Below are 20,646 nucleotides of genomic sequence, written 5' to 3' on the forward strand. Positions count from 1 at the left end.
ACATGTAACTTCTTCCCGACAGCCCAAGTTCATCAATCAGCCAAAAAATAAGATCCATTACAAAAGATTGTTCCTTAGATGCCCTAACTTTCTTTATTATTCATACATTGTACGTGCTATGGTACTTTTTGTTTTTAGCACCACTAAATATCCATTATTATTATTAACATTCAACATGGCTCCATGACATTTGCTCCGGCGACAATTGCTCCGCTGCAAGTTCCACACATTAATGCAATGACCAACTTCAACCCTGTATTTAACACTATACTATATCCTAAACCTTATATAAAACAAGTGGAATGCCTCTGGCCGTCTCACCTGCATCACGCGATTCAACATAGCAGCAGTGCTGACTTTGAAAACTACTATAACTCGCACAAGATGTTCAGTGATACTTGGTTACTCTTATTTCCATGTTTTATGAACTAGACCAATACACTTTAAGAGATAGGATGGTAATTCAACAAATACCCCCATGTGGCCAAAGTTCATTGACCTGACATGACCTTTGACCTTGATCATGTGACCTGAAACTTGCACAGGATATTCAGTGATACTTGATTACTCTTATGTCCAAGTTTCATGAATCAGGTCCAAAAACTTTTAAAGTTTTGATTGTAATTCAACAGATACCCCCAAATCGGCCAAAGTTCATTGACCCTAAATGACCTTTGACCTTGGTCATGTGACGTGAAACTCATGCAGGATGTTTGGTGATACTTGATTAACCTTATGTTCAAGTTTAATGAACTAGGTCCATATATTTCCTAAGTTATGATGACATTTCAAAAACTTAACCTCAGGTTAAGATTTTGATGTTGATTCCCCCAACATGGTCTAAGTTCATTGACCCTAAATGACCTTTGACCTTGGTCATGTGACATGAAACTCTAATAGGATGTTCAGTAATACTTGATTAACCTTATGGCCAAGTTTCATGAACTAGGTCCATATACTTTCTAAGTTATGATGTCATTTCAAAAACTTAACCTCAGGTTAAGATTTGATGTTGACGCAACCGCCGCCGCCTTCGGAAAAGCGGCGCCTATAGTCTCACTCTGCTATGCAGGCGAGACAAAAACCCTTTTGCAACCCTAGCCCTATATCTTAGATGAAATAAAGCCAGGAGCAATTGTTGCCAGAACGAATGTCACGTCACCATTAAACATATTACCCCCCCCAAAAAAAAAAAAAAGTTCCAAAGTCCCATACCAGCATTTTTGTGTAAAGTGCTAAATAATTAATAATGGTGATTCTGAAACTGCTTCTAAGGTGAATTATAAAATATTTCTCTATCATTTTAGGCACTTTCTTTTTCTTCAGGTATACCTCATGACCAGAAATTAGAATTACATTCATCTTTCAACTAGGCACATGTACAACCTCATACCTAGTCTGCATGCACAGAGCCACAGACCCTGATTGAAACTTTGATTTACAAATACACTGTGCATTTTCCACAAACACGTCAGAATCAGGGCAAATGCTATATCATGGGTTGGTTTGGAGTTTATAGTTTCCTTGTTGAGACTGCCTATAAGACCTATTTCCTTAGTGAATGCAGGGTAAGAAATCATTTTTACTTTTAAGGGCTCTTTTTCTTTTCCACATTAGGGAAATTTCAGAATTTTGGGGGCTATTTCTTTTAGGTGTAAAAATTAATTGTGCAGTAAAAGCAAATATTGCTTTTCTGCCAGTTAGAATATTTATTTTCTAAATAATCTTGGATAGTGTTTATAACAGATCTTAAGGCGACTCTAGAAAGAATAGTCGCCCCAAAGCATGCATTTGGGGGAACTTTAGGGGTGATTTGGTCTGTCCTGAGGGCAAAATGGCCTGTCGCTGAGTAGAGGGTTCTGTTTGCACTGCAAACTCCAGGGCCCCGTCTTACAAAGAGTCACAATTTATTTGATCAGTCGTAACTCTATAGAAATCCATCAGTGTCATATTTTTTTCTACAGGAAATGTGCAAAATGTCCTTTGTAAACAAAGGAGAACACACTTAACTGTCAATAAATCAATGAATTTATGGATATACATTCACATCTAGAAAGAATTTTGAGCAAACATACATTTTATACGTTGACTTTGCTGGCTTTCCATAGTTGCGATTAACTGTATCAACTGCAAGTCTTTGTAAGACGGGGCCCTGGGGACCCTCTTGGAAAGACTTACGATTGATCTGATCAATCGTAACTCTTTGTCAGACTGGGCCCAGTACCCAATCCCTCTCATTAGGTGGTTTCAGACCGCCTCGAAGTTCGTCAGTTCCAGGTATTCTCTGATCGGGAAATTTACCCCGATCAGAAAATACCAGGTATTTTGGTAATGTGAAAGCAAACTACGCGTAATCTCCCCGAAAGAAAATACCCGCTAAATAGTAGGTACTTGGCGAAATTACGAGAACTTTTGCGGGGATATTTCCAAGGTCGCAGGTATTTTGGCGATGTGAAAGCAAATTACGGGAACTTTTAGCCCAGCGTGTCGTTGGGCGCGGGAGCTGTGGGTGGCTGCTGGGCTAGTGATTTTGAATCTCGCGCCTTGCCTGCTGATCAGAACATACTATGCACATGCTCGTAACTTCAGGAACTTATCCCGAAGGGTATGTTTCGGGGCGGTGTGAATGCAGGAATAATTAATGGGTATTTTTTAGCCGAAAACAGTTCCCGTAATTTAACGGGGATTCTTGTGATCGAGGCGGTTTGAAAGCACCTATAGTGTACAGTGATAGCTCTACAAACCTTCTGATCTGATGATGGCCTTGAGTTTATCCTGAGAATTCCTGAAAAGTCTGACGTGAGAGGCGACATCATCCACCAACTTCCTGGTAAAATAGGTCAGCCAATCCACATCTTTAGATCTGAAAGACGAATCGACAGTAACAAAAAATTGTGGTTGAACAGCATATTTGATAAGCAAGTTAATCTGCAAAAAGGGGATTTTTTTCATTTCTTCAGAGAGGCAACCAAAATTATAATTGAATTGGTTAATGCAATTATATGTACATACACATACATATTCCATGTTTTAGCACTCAAACGGTGAGTCTATAATTTCATTACCAGTGAACATTTTACCATCTGACAGATAATTATTAAAGGAAAAGGAATTAGGTCACCACAGTAAAAGTATGAATTTTGCTTTTAGTGTTCATTAGTAATTACATACCCGATAGACACTTGCCTATCTGACAAAAAGGTGACAATAACAAAATGGTTACTATGGCAACTAACTTACGATAAGTGAGTGTTCATTGGCAAAATTCAAATACTGGTTATACATTTTCCCATCTCAGAGAGAAACAGGAAAAAGATTACAATTAGCTTTTTGATAATTAAAGTTCCTATTCTGTCTATTTTCCTTATTCCATACATTAGTATAAAGACAATGGTAACATTTTATACAAATATTGTGACTTCAGTCATTTATGATCAACCTTAAAAAAATGTTTTTAAAACTTTCAGCCTCAAAACAACAACTAAAAAAATCCTCATTTGAATAGAATCTTTGTAAAATTTGTTAAATGCAATGCTGCTTAATCTTAAAATTTTCAATTATTACATTACATACATGCACAGACACAGAGTTCGATTGATAAAAAATTCGGACTATTTTGAAATTATGAAAATTAAAATGGCAATAATATCTTTTATTCAAATTCAGAAAATATATTAAGATCAGAGCATACCCACATCCTTTTATTTTGTATACTTACGCTGTACAAACATGTATACAAAATGCTCAATATTTCAGAGGTAATATGGCATATCCGGTTTACAGCAATATGGCACTTTGTGATATTAAAGCTTGTGCATGGAAATTGCAGAGACAATGGCCCGTATTCTGAAGTCAGGTTTAACTTAAACTCAGGTTTAAAGTTGAGGTTTAAGTATGGAAAGCCAAAAGAATCAAATTTTTATTAAGTTGTACATTTCTTATGTTTACTATGCTCTTTCCTGATTCAGCGATGGTGAAGACAATCATCTATTTATACTTCCTATACAATTATGAATGATTTGAGAGCCAAATGAGCTGAAATATGATATCTCTACTGTTAGTGATTTATGTAACAATTGGCTATCCATACTTTAATCACAGCTTTAAACCTGAGTTTAAGTTAAACCTGACTTCAGAATACGGGCCAATAAATCTAACTGAAATTTAACACACCAACTTTGCAGTACAATATGGTATATAGTATCGGGAATACATGTAGGTAAATTAATCTCATCTTTTTACCTTTCATTTCCATTCAAATTGCCCTTGCACTCACGACAAATCACTTTGGGAAACGGAGTGGGCCGTTTCATTATCAATCGAGCCACAGAGAAATCAATCAATCAAAATGGTAATGCAATCATACATAGATCACGGTTTGTTACTATCATTTAAAGGTAAAAGTCAGTAGTTAAAGCAAAAAAAAATTCAAGAGACAGTCTTTTAAATCATGGTCAATTGTTAAAATATTATCATACATCTACATGTAGATCTGGTACATTAATGTAACCTTCTTTTCGTAAAATCATTAAATCTTTTTAGCTCAAAATCAACTCTGATGGTCAGTAACACAGAAAAGCAAAAACATTTTGTGGTTCAGTCAAGTTGGTCATTATTGTCACATCTATAAAAAAATAAAACAATTAAAAAAAAGAAATGGTGACTGAGAGACATAGACTGTCTCATTCATATATTTTGTGTATATTTCTGTTTTGTGAGAAATACATGTAGGCAAAACTTTAATATCTTGATTTTCTTATTTTACAACAGATTTGAAGAAATTTTTAGCTTTATGCTTTTTTGATTTAATAATGATTCAAATCTACATTTTTCTGGGGTAGACTTGCCATTTAAAATCAGGAAACTAGCCAAGATCCATCCATATTCAATTAGGGAATGAACACTGAATACATACATACTGTCGAGCAGTACAAACATGGACATGTAAGTACCTGGATGAGAAGTGAGTTGCATTATAAAGGAATATATTTTTAGGCAAGCTTCCTTATCTGGTACATGTACATTGTAGATTGCATACATATTACAAGTTTGTTACAACAACACCCCTCCCCACTCTACATCTGATTTTTCTTTACTGTACATGAACTGTATTCTCATAACATCTATCACTCTATTCAATATGTGTGTGTGTTTGCATTCCCTTTCTCTCTTCTACTCCTATAATAAACATTAAATAATTAAAAGTCAGTAATTCAAAATCATACTTTAATTTTTTTCAAATCTTCTCATTTTCCTGTATGTATTGCATAGTTCTCTATTCAGTTTTAATGCTCTTTTTATGATGTTGTGTTTCTTTGTGTAGTTCAAATCAAGGTAGACGTACATGTAGAGCATGATCGGTTAAGGGTTCGCATTGAGGTGAAAAAAAAATTTTAAGGTACTTTTATCAAATTTGCTTTTAAAATAATCTTTGATATCTCAGGTTTCAAAAAACTAAGTTTCATGAAGATTGATGATTCCGAAAGTACTGGAATAGTCCATTTTATTCATGGGGGTGCTGCTACCTCTCATCACGGACGGACATTTCTACTCAAATTAAATTCACTCTAGTTTTATTGTTTTTAAAGTTACTCTAATTTGGTTTGGATGTTCTTGGACTCTGAACATTACTCTATTATCATACATAATATAGTAGAAAAAAAATATTGGGAAGTAATTTTTTTTGGTAGGTGTTAACATTTCCATTTTGAAATTTCCGTCCGTGATGGAAAAAAAGATGAAAAGTTTTTTTATTCTTTATCAGAATAGAAATAAACAATAAAAAGGTTTAGAGGTATCTCTCTAAACGCTGTACATCATTTTATTTGAACATGGCGGAAATCCATACATTTTATCCATATCATAAACTAAATCAAAAATGATCACGGACGGACATTAATTTCATCACGGACGGACAAAGTTAATTCACTCAAATGAATTTTACTCTAGTTTTATTGTTTTCAAAGTTACTCCAATTTTTTTTATGGTCTTGCCCTCTAAACATTTATCTATCATCAAACATAAATTAGTAGTAAAAAAATATGGGAAGTAAGCTTTCCTTACAAGTAGGTTAACATTTCCGTCCGTCCGTGATGAAATTACTGTCCGTCCGTGATCATTTTTATTAAAATAATGTCTATGGATCCAGCTTTTTATTCTTTGTCAGAATAAGAACAGAAATAAAAGTGTGTAGAAGTATTTTACTGGGCACTGTACATCATTTTATTTGAACATTGCTATAAAAATCCATACATTTTATGCATATAATAAATCAATCAAAAATGATCACGGACGGACATTTCATCACGGACGGACGAGTGAAATACTTGTGGAAAGATTCATATATGCAAATGAGAAACTTTGCTGAGCAGATTATGAATTTAATTTTAGCTTCTAATTGCAGTGAAAAATGGCTCTGAGAATTATTCAGAACTCAAATGGAATAAATCTACAACTCTTCACAATGTTTTGTGATATCTTTGTTTGGCTGTTATTGGGGCTATATTGTTGTCAGGAAAAATTGTTAAACTTTGGCATGCAGATAGAGTTGAAAAGCTACATGTACGTGTATATGCCAAAAAAGTGGGAAACAAAGTATGGCAAGAACAAGTGATGTCCAAAGCTGTAGATTTCATCAATTCAAGCTTGCAGAAAGTGATGGAGAAGAAGTAGAATGCAATGCATAATCTGATAAGCAGAAAAATCAATTTTTCCATGTACAAATCTATGGATTCACAATGCTTCTAACAGAACATGACATCACAGTGAGATTTGTGAAAATTACATGAATACCTTTTTTCGAAGTCCATTTTGGAGCTAATTTCAAGCAAATCGCTTATCTGGTAAACTGTGAAAATGCATAAAGCTTGCACTGCAGTGTTCAGAAGTTTTAATAAGCTTTGGATTGGAATATCAATTTCAATTTTGGATTCGGTCAGGGCCTAAATACATGAGGGCTGTTGATGTTATGGGGTGTCTCCGCTTTGATATGTGCAAAAGATGGATTTAAAGAGAGCCCCTGACAAGTGTTGATCCAACAAACAAGCATAAGGATCAGCGACCTGTTGATCTTTTAGATTTAGTTTTTGGACCTTAAAAAAACATCTTTGCTCTTGGAAAATTAATGCCTAAAAATCATCATGATCATAAAAATACTTGTATCAACATGATCATTAATGAACTAGCTGTTGATTTTGAACCTACTAGTATTACACAATTTAAAAAGACAATATTCTTTACATTTGATTTTGACAAGAACTGTGTTTTATAGAGCAATTGTATGTCTAGATTATACTGTGCGTCTAGCATAGAAATCAAGTTGCTACATCTTAAGTCAAGTTGCAGCAACTTGATTGAAGTTGTAGCAACTTGATTGTGCAACTAATACTGTTTAATATTATTGAAATATGTACAAATCATCAATACAATAGCATTTGTTTACCCAAAAAGTATTAAGAACTTCTTACAGAGTACTTCCATTGTATTTTAATTGTGTCCGTCCGTGATGTCCGTCCGAGATGTCCGTCCGTGATGGAAAATATTTGCAATTCTCTCAGAAGTTTGATATTGGTTAAGAATTTAATATGCAGAACATAGAAGCTAACATACCCGAGTATTAGTTTCATAAACAATTATTGGTCCATGTAAAGCTGTTTAGATAGAAACAATAAAAATGTACAAAAATTCTAAAAACCACATTTCTATCATGTCCGTCCGTGATATGGCACATTTAGTGGATACCTATGTTTGTAGGTAACCATGGCAACAAACTTTTTTCATCAGTCAGCATACTTTGTCCTACCCTTCACTATAAAACCCAAAGGAACCTTGTTCATCTTATTCCTAATTTGTTACAAGCCTTCAAAACTTTCAAAATCTATCAAATGTCCGTCCGTGATGAACCGATCATAAATTTGAAGCACAGGTCAAACATTCAAGAGCATAATCATAGAACTTGCTCAACGTTGAAAAATACACTTTGATTTCAATAGAAAAAAGTAATGTGGCTATTATGTGGCCTATTTGACCTCAGGGACTATAATTCACTTTAAAGGGGAAGTTCACCCTGACAAAAAGTTTATTGTAAATATAGCAGAAAAATAATAAGAAATATTGGTCAAGGTTTGAGGAAAATCCATAAAAGAATAAAAAAAGTTGTTAGAATTTTAATTATTTTATTTGTGACATCATATGCGAGCAGCTTTCCTACATCGGATGGTAAAAAAAATCAATGAAATGTCATTTTCTCAGAAAATTGAAAATGGTTTTTATTGTACATGTACATTCAGTATATCAATACATAACTGATTTCACATCCACTCCTAAACGAAAAAATAAAAATAAATCATCACAAATCATCAAACAATGAAATTTATACATGTATATTTAAATCGATAACAAATGTATAATTTAGGAAACATATTCAGCTGCTTGTTTATGACATCACAAATAAAAAACTTCAAATTATACTAAAGTTTCTTTTAATAATCTTAAAGGAGAATGAAACCATTTGAACAAGATAGCTTGTGTGAAAACAGAAAAATTAAAGAAACAGATCAACAAAAGTTTGAGAAAAATCGGACAAATAATGAGAAAGTTATGAGCATTTGAATATTGCAATCACTATTAATGCTATGGAGAAAGCAAATTGGCAATGCGACAAAGATGTGTGATGTCGCTTGTGAACAACTCTCCCCATTACTTTTAGTATATATTTCACTTGAATTGCCTCTTTTATCACATCTATCCATAGATCATGGGGTGTTTCATAAAGATTTAAGTACGACCTAGAGTCGCACTTAAATGTCTAGTTGCGCACAGTATAAAAGGCATGACAGCATTGGTCAGATCATGCCAAGAGGACGCGTACTACTGCGTATTGATCAATAAGATTGCGCGTTGCATATCATGTACGGGTCTACATTTAAGTGCGACTTAAGTCATACTTAAATCTTTGTGAAACACCCCCCATGTGTTCTTTCTACATGAGGGCATGTAATACATATTTTTTTTAGAATACATCATGGATAGAGAGTTTGTATCATCATAAGAAAAAGCAAAAAGAGACATTTTGAGGGTATTTTATAGTCCACCAAAGTGAAAGTTGTTCATCAGTGACATCACAGATCCTTGTCACATTGCCAATGGGAGGATCTCCATAGCATTAGTGATTGCAATATTCAAATGCTCATAACTTTCTCATTATTTGTCCGATTTTTCTCAAACTTTCTTTCTTCTCATTGTTTGATTTTTCTGTTTCTACACAAGCCTATTTGTCCCAAGGTTTCATTCCCCTTTAATAAGTTGTGTGAAAACAGAGAAACAATTCAATGATAGACAGTACCCAGATATGAACAAATGATAAAGTAAAGAAAGTGATAAGCATTTGAATGCTGACATCATTAATGATGTGGGGGCATCCCCGATCGGCTGCGTGACCAACACGTGCTAAAAGCCCCCTCCCACTGAATGAATGTAGGCGGACGAAGGGTGACGAATGGGAAAAATGCACGCGAATTCAAATAAAATTTCCATCAAATCATGCGATAAGTAACTATTGTCAAATTTTATCAATGAAAGGTAAAGAATAAATATGACAGACGAAGGATACCAATTTTTCGGTTCACCTCTTCACCTCTGAGTAAATTGCAGCCAAAGGCGAGTGAAGGGTTGATAAGACCAAATAAGATGAACGAACAGTGAGCAATGGCTTGATATGGCGTGTGATTAGAAACAAAGACGAGGGAATAGATCGGGCGTTCTTGTATGTTTGTGTCATCTAACCCCTCAAAGGGTTCTTTCGAGATCGGTCCACTTTGGCAAAAGCGTGATGAGAGACTATGCGCGACAAAGACTGTAAACGAACAATTACCACAAAATTCAAACAGATGACCAACGATTTTTCAATTCGTCAGGAAATTTCAAACATGTTCAAAATTTCCGCGCGAATTTGAATAATCGCAGCTGTTGGTTCAAAAGGTGTACGAACCCAAACACGAAGGGAAAATATGATTTACTATCAGTTACCATTGAAAACAATAAATAAAATGCTTTCGCCAGCCATCGCAGGGCATACATGTATTTCAGGCAATTCGGTTATGTGTGAGGGGGCCTTAAGTCATAGTAGTACAATGCACCAATTACTTTTCTACATACTTATCTTTCCACTTTTTCAAGTCGATCTATCAGTGCTTTATTTTATAGTAGGACATGTCATAGTGGTTCCAAAAAAAATATCATGAATAAAGAGTTTGTATTACCATTATCATAAAGAATAAGCCTTAAAAAAATTGTATCTAATTCTTTGATTTTTTTCTTTCATACAAGCTATCTTGATTGGAGGGTTTCATACCCTCTAATAATCCAATTATTGTTGGCATACAATATATGCACTTAAAATCATTTTTATAAATAGGCATATAAAATTAAATAGGATCGAAGTCCAGGTTGTACAGCACACATGTAAATTACATCCATGATGTTAATGAGAGTAAACAAAACCATGTGATTTGATAAAAATACTTTGTTCTTTGTTTCCACAAGCAGAGCATGGAAGTGACTCATGCAGTTTTGTAATTTCCTTAAAGGGGAAATATCTTTTGAGTTGAATTTAGTCTTCATATAATGATAAAAATAGAGTTATTATAAGAAATGCATGTAATAAAAATGATGATGACGATGATGAGGAGGAGGAGAAGGATGGTGGTGGTGCTGGTGGTGGTGTTGATGATGATATGATGAATTGATAGTGATGATGATGATGATGATGGTGGTGGTGGTGGTGGTGGTGGCGGTGGTGATGTTTATGATATGATGATATATGATAATAATAATAACAATAAATAATAATAGTAACAATATAAACAATAATCATCATCATCCTCAAAATCACAAACAATGACTATATTGATGGTGGTAATGATGATGACGACGCGACTGAAATGAAGATTATTCAAAACTGTTTCCATGAAAAGGCAGTTGCAATCTTTTCATGGCAATCATTTTTGCAACTTGTTTAACGACCTGAATTTCAATCTTCAATGATCATAATACAATTTGATTTGATGGAATTACAATCAATGAAGAGTGTTCTGACATCCATGAAGTCATGCATAACTGTGCAAACAACTTTAACAAACAACCTCCCAGACTTTAGACAAAACAGGAAAAGACTGACAAATATTCACTTGGGATTACAAAAAAGCGGCCATTTACACTAACATGTTCTCAAGTCAGGATGCAAAAAAGATTAAATGCTTGTATAAACACACCATGCCTGGTCGCCTCTGAGATGTTGGAGAATGAAACGGGTTTTTTTTTTTTATCACAGATTTCTCAGAAAAAGAGAAAGACTGAAAGAGTCAGTTGACTTTTGTCACTTACTTTGTAGCAACCGATATGATGGCGTTCTGGATGACTTGTCGTATTTCGTGTGTGAACTGATCGTCGTTGCTAAGTTTATGATACCAAGGATGGATGTAGTCACGTAGAGTTAGCAACACAACCTAGAATATATATACAAAAATACAATGGGAGTGTTCACATTAGTATGGATGTAATGTATAACCTAAATAATGTACACATGGAAAGCTCATTTCAAGTAAACTGCTCACTGACACTTGGTTTAAGGTCCTGGTGTAAGATACTAAACACAGTCATGAAGTGTTATACAAACAAAATACAAAATGTGCTCTGATATAGGATGTGTTCAATTTGCTGATAAATCCAATGAATATCGTCTACTTGTATGAGCATCTGATGTGTATAAAGCCTACATGCACCTTATATGTGAACTCCTTTTTGATAGTTGCTAAATCAAGATCCAATATAGATGATTCCCTTTGGCAGCCATACCTCAGTGGTTTCCAATAAAAGTACTTTCAATAGGTTATGCAATGGGGTTACACAATGAGCTGTGCCAAAATAAAGCCCTAAGTTAGAAATTGCTACGCAAAAACAGCAATGGGTTTGCGATGAGCTTTCAGACTAATATACATTGTTGGCAGACTTGAAGCCACCTTCCCTTTTTATAAGTTACCAAATAAAAATAGCTAAATATAGAATCCAAACCAAATGATTCACACACATTTTTTAAAAAGTATCTACATTAAATGTATATGAAGTTCATGGACCTGGTGGATGTTTCATAAAGCTGTTCGTAAGTTAAGAGCGACTTTAAGAACGACTGGTGATCCTTTCTTGCGTTGTGGTAAATGGTATACACCAAAACTCCTTGGCTATGGTTTAACGCGTAAGAAAGGATCACTGGTCATTCTTAAAGTCGCTCTTAACTTACGAACAGCTTTATGAAACACCCGCCAGGCCACAGAGAATCATCTTTTGTTACAGGGGGTGCTGTGACAATGCTCAGCACCCCCAGTAACAAAATAGAATAATACTCCGTGGACAGGACCCTGATGAAGTTACATTTTACATGCAAGTCTGATCTGATAATGAAAGAATGTGAAAATGATACCCCTTTCATAAACCCAATTATGCGGCTAATAGCAGCATAATTTGGTCGTAAAATTGGAGGAGGACCAGAGTGATCCGCATTATTTTGATGCTGCTATTATCCGCATAATAGCAGCATCGGAACAAGATTTTGAGTTTATGAACGCATTTCCAAATAATGCAGATAATTGCCATGGTGCGGTCACAAGGTCACCCTTTTCCAACACAACCACATCGGAGGGGGCGTGTCCAGTTGTCATGACAATTATCAGCCTTTTTCAGGACGGGCGCTCGTAAAAATAATTCGGCTTATTTTCGGATTTTGTAAACGCAATTTTTATTGAATTATCCGTATTACTCTTAGGCGGCTAATTGGAGGATGGGTTAATAATGAAATGGGTATTAATTTCTAATTCTATTTTGAACAGCCCAAGCGTGATGCGATAAGCTATAAACGCAAGCAATTACCGTGGCTGCCAGCCTCATCTACATGTACTTTGCTGCTTTCAAATTGCCCTTATAAATGACAGTGGTCCAAACCATTTTTTTGTAAATGCCATACTGGAGGCTTATTGCGGGGGATGACTTTCATAGTACACAGGCCCATACTCTGGGCCTGGTTTAAATCGAGGTTAGCCAAGTGTGATCAATTCATCATCGCATCTGGCTGGGAAATGATTGAAAATTGTCTTGAAATCATCATTAAGAAAAGTTTTCTTCACAATTAAAACATAGGAAAGGTCCCAGTAAACACAAAATACAGAGCATTAAATGAACTCATGTCACTTTTGGCTTCCCATAATCTCAGCCCAGACTGAGAGACCACTAAGTCAATCTAGAGTCCAGAATAAAGGCTGAAGGTGCCACTGATGGTGTATGACATCATCAGTGATGTAATAATGAACATCAAGTCCAATAAATGATATCAGAAGAAACTATCACTTTACCTCTTGGAGTTGATCATCGATGATACTAGCTCCAGTAAGCCTCTTGTCACTTTTATACCGCCTTGGCTTAACTTGCATCTCACCAACAATCTTGTTTGATGGAAAAGAGAAAAAAAATCAATTTATATAACAATTATATTTTTTTACGATTCTCATCAAATGTACTGAAAAAACAATCAATATCACAATTTTTTTAATGTATTTTAATGTTTTTTAATTTCTTATGTATTCCTTTGTTGTCAGACTTTGTTATTTATTTATTTTAAAAGAAATCGTCAGTGACATTACTTTGATCCCAAACAGGATAAGATTAATTGAGATTAATCAGTAAAAGTAGAAATAATGATACATTTACAGATTTTGGCAAATGAATACTATTCACATGTGGTTTGTACACAAATTCATGTTTTTGAGCAAAATAGTTCTGAGGAGTGTTTCATGAAAGGAATTGTCAGACATTTTATCCGACAGTTACCTTGGTAACAGTGACTCTCAGCCAATCATTCTTGAGGAAAGTTGTCAGACCTGACAACTCGTTAGACGCAAATGTTGATGAAATGCCCACCGGACAGCACTTGTGAAATGTTGGGTAATTTGAGAACCATGTACAAAGGGGGTCGCAAATCAGGCCTCAATAGTTGCACAAGAATTGAAAGAAAAGCACCTGTTTTTTTTGTGTTAGAGATTTATCATAAAAAATATCAAGGGCTGAATAAGCCCCACTCCCCAGTCTTATCAGCTTTAAGGGAGTGAAGACATCTACTTGTACAATGTCTATTTTGAATTTTTATGTAATCAATTCATTCTTATTTTTTAGATACCTGTCTTGCTCCGATACTCTCTTCACGAAGCTGGGTAGCTGAGCTGATTGAATTCAAGATGGCTGTCGAGTCCAAAGCCCCCGGTCCTCTGTACACGATCCATAAGCCCCTGTAATCGTAGAAAAATAATGGGATATAATATCAATCAGATTTTCTGAGAAACTTTTTCAAGAATTTTCCAACGAATTGAAAAAAATATTTTTAAATTTGGTCAAAATGGAAAGAATATCAGATATTTTTCTTTCTATCAATCATTGAACATTTGTTGATAAAATAATGAAGCTTGAATTGTCACTGCCTGAAATAGATTAAACAGTTAATTTTTAAAAAATTGCTAATACATTGTACGGTATACAATGTACATGTTTGGCGTAAAAGTCTACATGTAGTTTTACCTGGAAAAACAATCCAAGGCAAAGAACTATGCAAATGTACATTACACAAATCAATTAAAATGTAAAAAGTGTTCAGTGAATTACATGTACCTCTGTTCTTTTCTCTCTTTCTCTCTCACACCCCCCCCCCCTCTCCCACCAGCCCCCACCCCTCTTTCTCTCCTCTCTCTTTTACTCTCCCCTTTTTCATTCCTTCTCTCACTTCTATTATCTTTATTTCACCTTTGTATGTACTGTCTCTCCCTTCTTTTATAATTTCCACCTCTCTTTTCTCAACTGCTTTTACGTTTTTTTTTCCTTTTTAATATACTCTGGACTTGTTTATAATAATTTCATGCTTGTTTTGATATTTTGATTCGGGGTAATTATAGTAATGTTTTTGTGTATGCTATTATGTTAATATAATCTATGTTATTTATGTATGCCCTGCTTGTTTTGTTACTCAGATATGTCCTGGGCGCTCCTTTTATGTTTGTATATTTCTATTCCTTTGAACGATTTGAATGTTAATAAAGTGATGAATTACTACTAAATTTGAAAAGCTTAATTACTGGGAAATTCATACTACAAATAATATTCCCACATGTTTATCAAAAATGTAGTTTATGAACATGAATTATAAAATGGAATATTTTCTTTTACATGTAGACTGCCCGTTTAAAAATAATTGTGTTATATTTACATGGATATTGATAACAAAAGGGAAAACAGAGCAATGGATTCAAATGCACAATAAATCACATTAAAATGTAATACAACTCAATCCCTTTTAAATCGAATAAGCCCTCGAGTGAGACTGAGTCCCCAAGTGACTCGCAAAATGTGTTAAATATGCATCAATTAATTCTGCTGGCCTGAACGGCTTGCATTTAATGTACAGTACATGTGCAAATAAGAGAAATATGATCAATGAGGCAATTATCATGTCTATGTTTGAACCGTGCACTGAAAAGCTAATTGTATTAAACATCAAACTATTTTTGGAAGCATGTGTACAACCAGATGCATTTCCTGTACTATTAAACACAGATATACACTTGTAATTTAGTTTTGTACCTGTACCTGTACAACATCACTTTCTATATGAATTAAAGTGTGCTGTAAGGTATTACTATTGTAGCTTGTGACTACATGTAGCTGGTGGCTGACTTAATAAAGAAAGTAAAGCTTCAAATGTAGAAAAAATGGTAGTGGGTTCATTTTGACAAAGTTTGAGCTTGAAATACTAAATATATACAATCGCTGGATTTTTAACACATTGTACAGAGCACTACTTCCAGTACTTAAAAAATATATAAAATAAAAACAAAAATAAAAATGCTGAACAACAAAAGTAAATACGGTAGATGCAATACATTTCTAAACGCTTCTTTTCCACATGCCTACATGTACTGTATATGGTGTTGTTTTTGTTTGTCATTGCTATGATCCCAGTAGCTCTAAAATTTAGTCTTTCATTATTTTTATGAGAACTTTTATAATGCAAAGCCATGTCAGGCTTTCCCAAATATTCTTTTCCATTTGAAATATACTGTATTAAAATGAACATGTATTCTTTGTGCAGTACTGCAACAATTCATTATTGTCACAATGATGTTATCAAAAAAGGAAGGAAAGGAGCAGTTTTCAAAAGACTGTAAAGGATGGAGAAAAAGAAAGTGAAATAAAGTCAATTGATGTTTGGGTAGACTGATCATGATACAAGAGTCTTTCCTGGGGCGGTATTCTGAACATTGCCTTTTCTCCATATATTATCTTTTCTCAGAGATATGACAAAATCGGTATTCTGGTGGATGGCATAACTTTTGTAACAAAAATTGTCATATACAGTATTTCGTCTCCTTTTTTTAGCGCGTGCCAAAAATATGCGGCTTAAAATGCGCGTAATCCTTTTATACAAGCAAAAGTTATGACAAAAATTAATGACAGGGGGGAGCAGTCATAAATTTTGTCATACCTTTCAGTACCAAATATCCTGCCAACTGAATATCTAGCATATAATGATATTAGTAGTTCCACTTACCATCCATGACAATTTTCAAAATTATTTTTTCATGCTACAATTACTTAGGCCTACATATTACTTCCTCCTTTTTTCTCTCTGTTTTCCTTCTTTTTACACTTCTCCTCTGAAATTTATTTCCTTTTTGCCTGCTACCCTATAAAGAACACATACAGTACATTGATAAAGTGTAAACTGTCAAGTTTGTAGACTGTACTTTATTGTAAGCCCATAATAATTAATACTTATTACACGTACATTACAAGTTTACATTGTTATTTTCATGCTGAGAAGAATGAATCGAATTGAACTGTGGAGCGTTGTGGCCCAGTGGATTAGTCTTCGGACTTTGAAACAGAGGGTCGAGGGTTCGAATCCCAGCCATGGCGTAATTTCCTTCAGCAAGAAACTGATCCACAATGTGCTGCTCTCAACCCAGGTGAGGTAAATGGGTACCGGTAGGAAGTAATTCCTTCAAAAGCTGTGTGCGCTATGAACGCCTAGCTTACATGTAGCTGGGTAATATAGGAGCGCCTTGAGCACCTAACAGGGTGGATATGTGCGCAATATAAATACCCTATATTATTATTATTATTAACGAGCTGATAGTATCATACTCACCCAAGAGCAAAAGCTAGGAAGGATGTAAGGAGAACCAGAGGGTAGCTGAGTCCAAACGTTGTGAGGAAGAGGGCAAGGCCTAGCACTATCCAGCCAACGCCCACCTTGCCCTCCTACAAGGAGAAAGGATGAAGAAAGAGGGCATTTTGATTTAAATTCATTGAGAAGAATTATTAATAAAAAGGGGGAAATATAGGTATAGTCGATATATGCCCCTACTGATCAAAGGTTAAAAATTAAAATGTTTGGCATATAATATTGTTTATTAAAGCCCATCACTGTAACAACTAAATGATCACACTTTTAAATGATTGGTTGTTGTTTTTAAAAACAACCTGTTTGCAATTTTAACTTGTCACAAGGTTTAAACAATAGTTGTTACAGTGACGAGCTTAGTATCTTAAACAGAATTTTTACATGTAAATTGGCAAAAATCACACAAAAAAGGTTGTTGAATAAAAAAAAGCAAAGTGCCTGTAGAGAATTTCTAGAGCAGAGGTAAAAACAGAACATAACTCTGCCGTCATTTTCTCATGATCTAGTAGTGGTGGAAGCGGCAGTCCCACCTGCATTACACAATTCAAAACACGGAGCAGCAGTGCTGACTTTGAAAATAAAGTTACTCTATATAAAGATGAATAATGATTATTCACGAAAAACACTATTCATATGATAATATTATTAGTTCACTGATCTTTAATACATGACCTTTGACATTAATCATTCCAAATGATACTTGATTACCCTGAGGTCCAAGTTTCATGCTTGACATATATGTTGGTCCATACTGGACACCTTCAAAGTTATCAAATTTCAATATTGATACTCCAACGTGGTCAAAATTCATGGACACTAAAACTGACCAATGACCTTGATCATGTGACCTGAAATTGTGCATGATGATCAGTGATACATGATGTACTTGACTGACCTACATGTATGTCCAAGTTTCATGAGATCATGAGGTCAATATACTTTCAATTACACCGTATGATGACATTTAAAAAGCTTAACCTTAAAAGTTTTTAATGTTGATGACGCAGTCATCACCACCACCAATAGTCTCCCTCTGCTACGCAGTCGAGACAATAAAGAAACCAATTTCAAATTGATTCACAAAGGTACAAAGAGGTCAATACAATTTACATACTGAGATTTCATACCCCAAATGTACATCCGTACCAGGTACCAATACCATTTGTAGCATTAGATCAATAAAATAAATGTAGACAGAGTACAATGAATACAACTTTGATTATAGCAAGTTACAATGTAGCAACACCCCCCATTACGATGTTTATTCTATGTCTAAAAATAGATGCGATATGTATTCTAGTATCAATTCAAGTTCATTACATTTATACTGCATATATTGATATTCATTATAATCTTTAGGATTATGTCAACATAAAATTACTTTTGGGGGCTGTTACTTTTATACAAAATATACATGAAATGGTGTAAAATTTCACCCTAGGCCCTTTTAAAGGGAGAAGTTCATCCTAATATGAAAATAGCAGAAAAAAAATCAAATGTTGTTGAAGAGTTGAGGAAAATCTATCAAAAATTATTAAAAGTTAATAGATGTTTACTTTACTTTCATTTGTGACGTCATATCAGATAATAAAGTCAATTAAATGTTTAAAACTAATAGTATACAAATAGAAAATGTGTATCTTCAGGTAATACATGTATATTAAAGTCAAGAAACCATCACTTTTTTAAAAGAGCTCTTTCAAACTCATTTACAAAACCCAACTGGGAGTTGCTTTCACCTCAAATCTGAGACAACAAAAATGGGGGAAACCAAAAATGCTGAAATACATGACCAACTGTCACTAGGTAGACAAATCTATGATCTGTATTGATTGGTATAGGTGGTTATAGGCCTATAGCCTCTGAGGGAGAATATTATTCCTGATGAAATCTACAAATAGATATTGATGTATGTGTACATGTACAATGCATTAAAGGGGAAGTTTACCCTGAAGAAAACTTTGTTGTAAAAATAGCAGAAAAAATAGTAAAAAATATCGGTGAAGGTTTGAAGAAAAAGGAGTAAGAAAGTTATTAGAGTTCAAAGTTTTGGATTTGTGACGTCATAAACGAGCAGCTGCCCCATGTGTTATGTAATATAAAATGCATGAATTTCAAATTTTGTATGGTTCCGGATGACTTAATTTTGTTTTCTTTTCATGATTGGGTGTAAAATGATTTTTCTATTGATATACTAAATGTACAGTGAATACCGTTTTCAATTTTCTGAGAAAATGACATTTCATTGATTTTTTACCATTCGCTATGTAGGAATGCTGCTCGCATATGACGTCACAATCACAAATCAAATAATTGAAATTCTAATAACTTTTTAATTATTTTATGAATTTTTCTCAAACCTTCGGCAATATTTTTTATTATTTTTTTTATAATATTTATACAATAAACTTTTTGTCAAGGTGAACTTCCCCTTTAAAGGGCTGCTCCGGGCTGACGATATTTACAGGTAGGAGTAAAATTTACAGAGCAAAATGCTGAAAATTTGATGAAAATCGGATAACAAATAAACAAAGTTATTGAATTTTAAGATTTGCATTATTCAGGTGAAACAGTTCTTGGTACATTACTTGATTGGGTGAGCTGATGATGTCATATCCCCACTTGTTCTTTAGTATTTTATTATGAAATTATGTTTATTCAACATTTTTATACCAAGAACCAAAACAATTGGATTGACAAATGATTATAAAGTGCATTAGTTATTTCTTGTTGTAACTTAATACTTTATCATAATGGAGACACATGACCATCATTTACATATGTACATGCACACAATAATGAAAAACTGAAACAATAATGATTTCAATTTTCATGAAATTAGAAAAAGGAAAGTGGGGATGTGACATCTGATCATCAGCCCACCTAATGAATATTCATGAAGACATGCGTACATTGTACATGTAGAACTGTTTCACTGGAATAAAAAAAATCTTTAAAGTTCAATGACTTTGTTTGTAATCCAATTTTGAAGAAATTCATTTTAGCATTTTGTTCTGTGAATTTTACTCTGTTATATGAAGATACAAATATCTTCATCCCGGAGTATCCCCTTTAGAGTCCATGTTCACATTACTATAGCCTACATTATGTGTACATTAGTACATGTACAGTTTGTTGTGCCCACTCCCTTCAATAATTTTCATAAATGATGAAAAATGTTGCATGTTTTCAGGATCTACATGTTATAGGCTCAACTGTATAGTGCATGGAAATTAATGAGAAACACCCGAGGCTGTAATAGAGACAGATTTAGACAGTCTCTGCCTTTGGCATCCATGCTGAGCTCATTATCTTCATCAGCATCAACTGACATCCTTATGATATACCCTGCGTTCAGACAATTGTAGGGA

The 20,646-nt window shown here is 34.3% G+C and overlaps 1 protein-coding gene across 2 annotated transcripts in view; it reads right to left on the reverse strand.

Moving 5' to 3' along the window:
- The window catches only part of LOC121426130 (sorting nexin-13-like), a 60,716-nt gene that overhangs the window by 29,784 nt on the left and 10,286 nt on the right, over positions 1-20,646 (reverse strand). For both annotated transcript variants that reach the window (XM_041622299.1, XM_041622298.1), the window contains exons 2-6: positions 17,240-17,352; positions 14,222-14,330; positions 13,401-13,490; positions 11,383-11,504; positions 2,745-2,863 (exon numbers count right to left, since the gene is read on the reverse strand). In XM_041622299.1, coding sequence (XP_041478233.1) covers positions 2,745-2,863; positions 11,383-11,504; positions 13,401-13,490; positions 14,222-14,330; positions 17,240-17,352 — 553 coding nt within the window. The remainder of the gene's footprint in view (positions 1-2,744; positions 2,864-11,382; positions 11,505-13,400; positions 13,491-14,221; positions 14,331-17,239; positions 17,353-20,646) is intronic.

This window comes from Lytechinus variegatus, chromosome 13, assembly GCF_018143015.1.
Source record: "Lytechinus variegatus isolate NC3 chromosome 13, Lvar_3.0, whole genome shotgun sequence".
In the NCBI taxonomy this organism is placed as follows: domain Eukaryota; kingdom Metazoa; phylum Echinodermata; class Echinoidea; order Temnopleuroida; family Toxopneustidae; genus Lytechinus; species Lytechinus variegatus.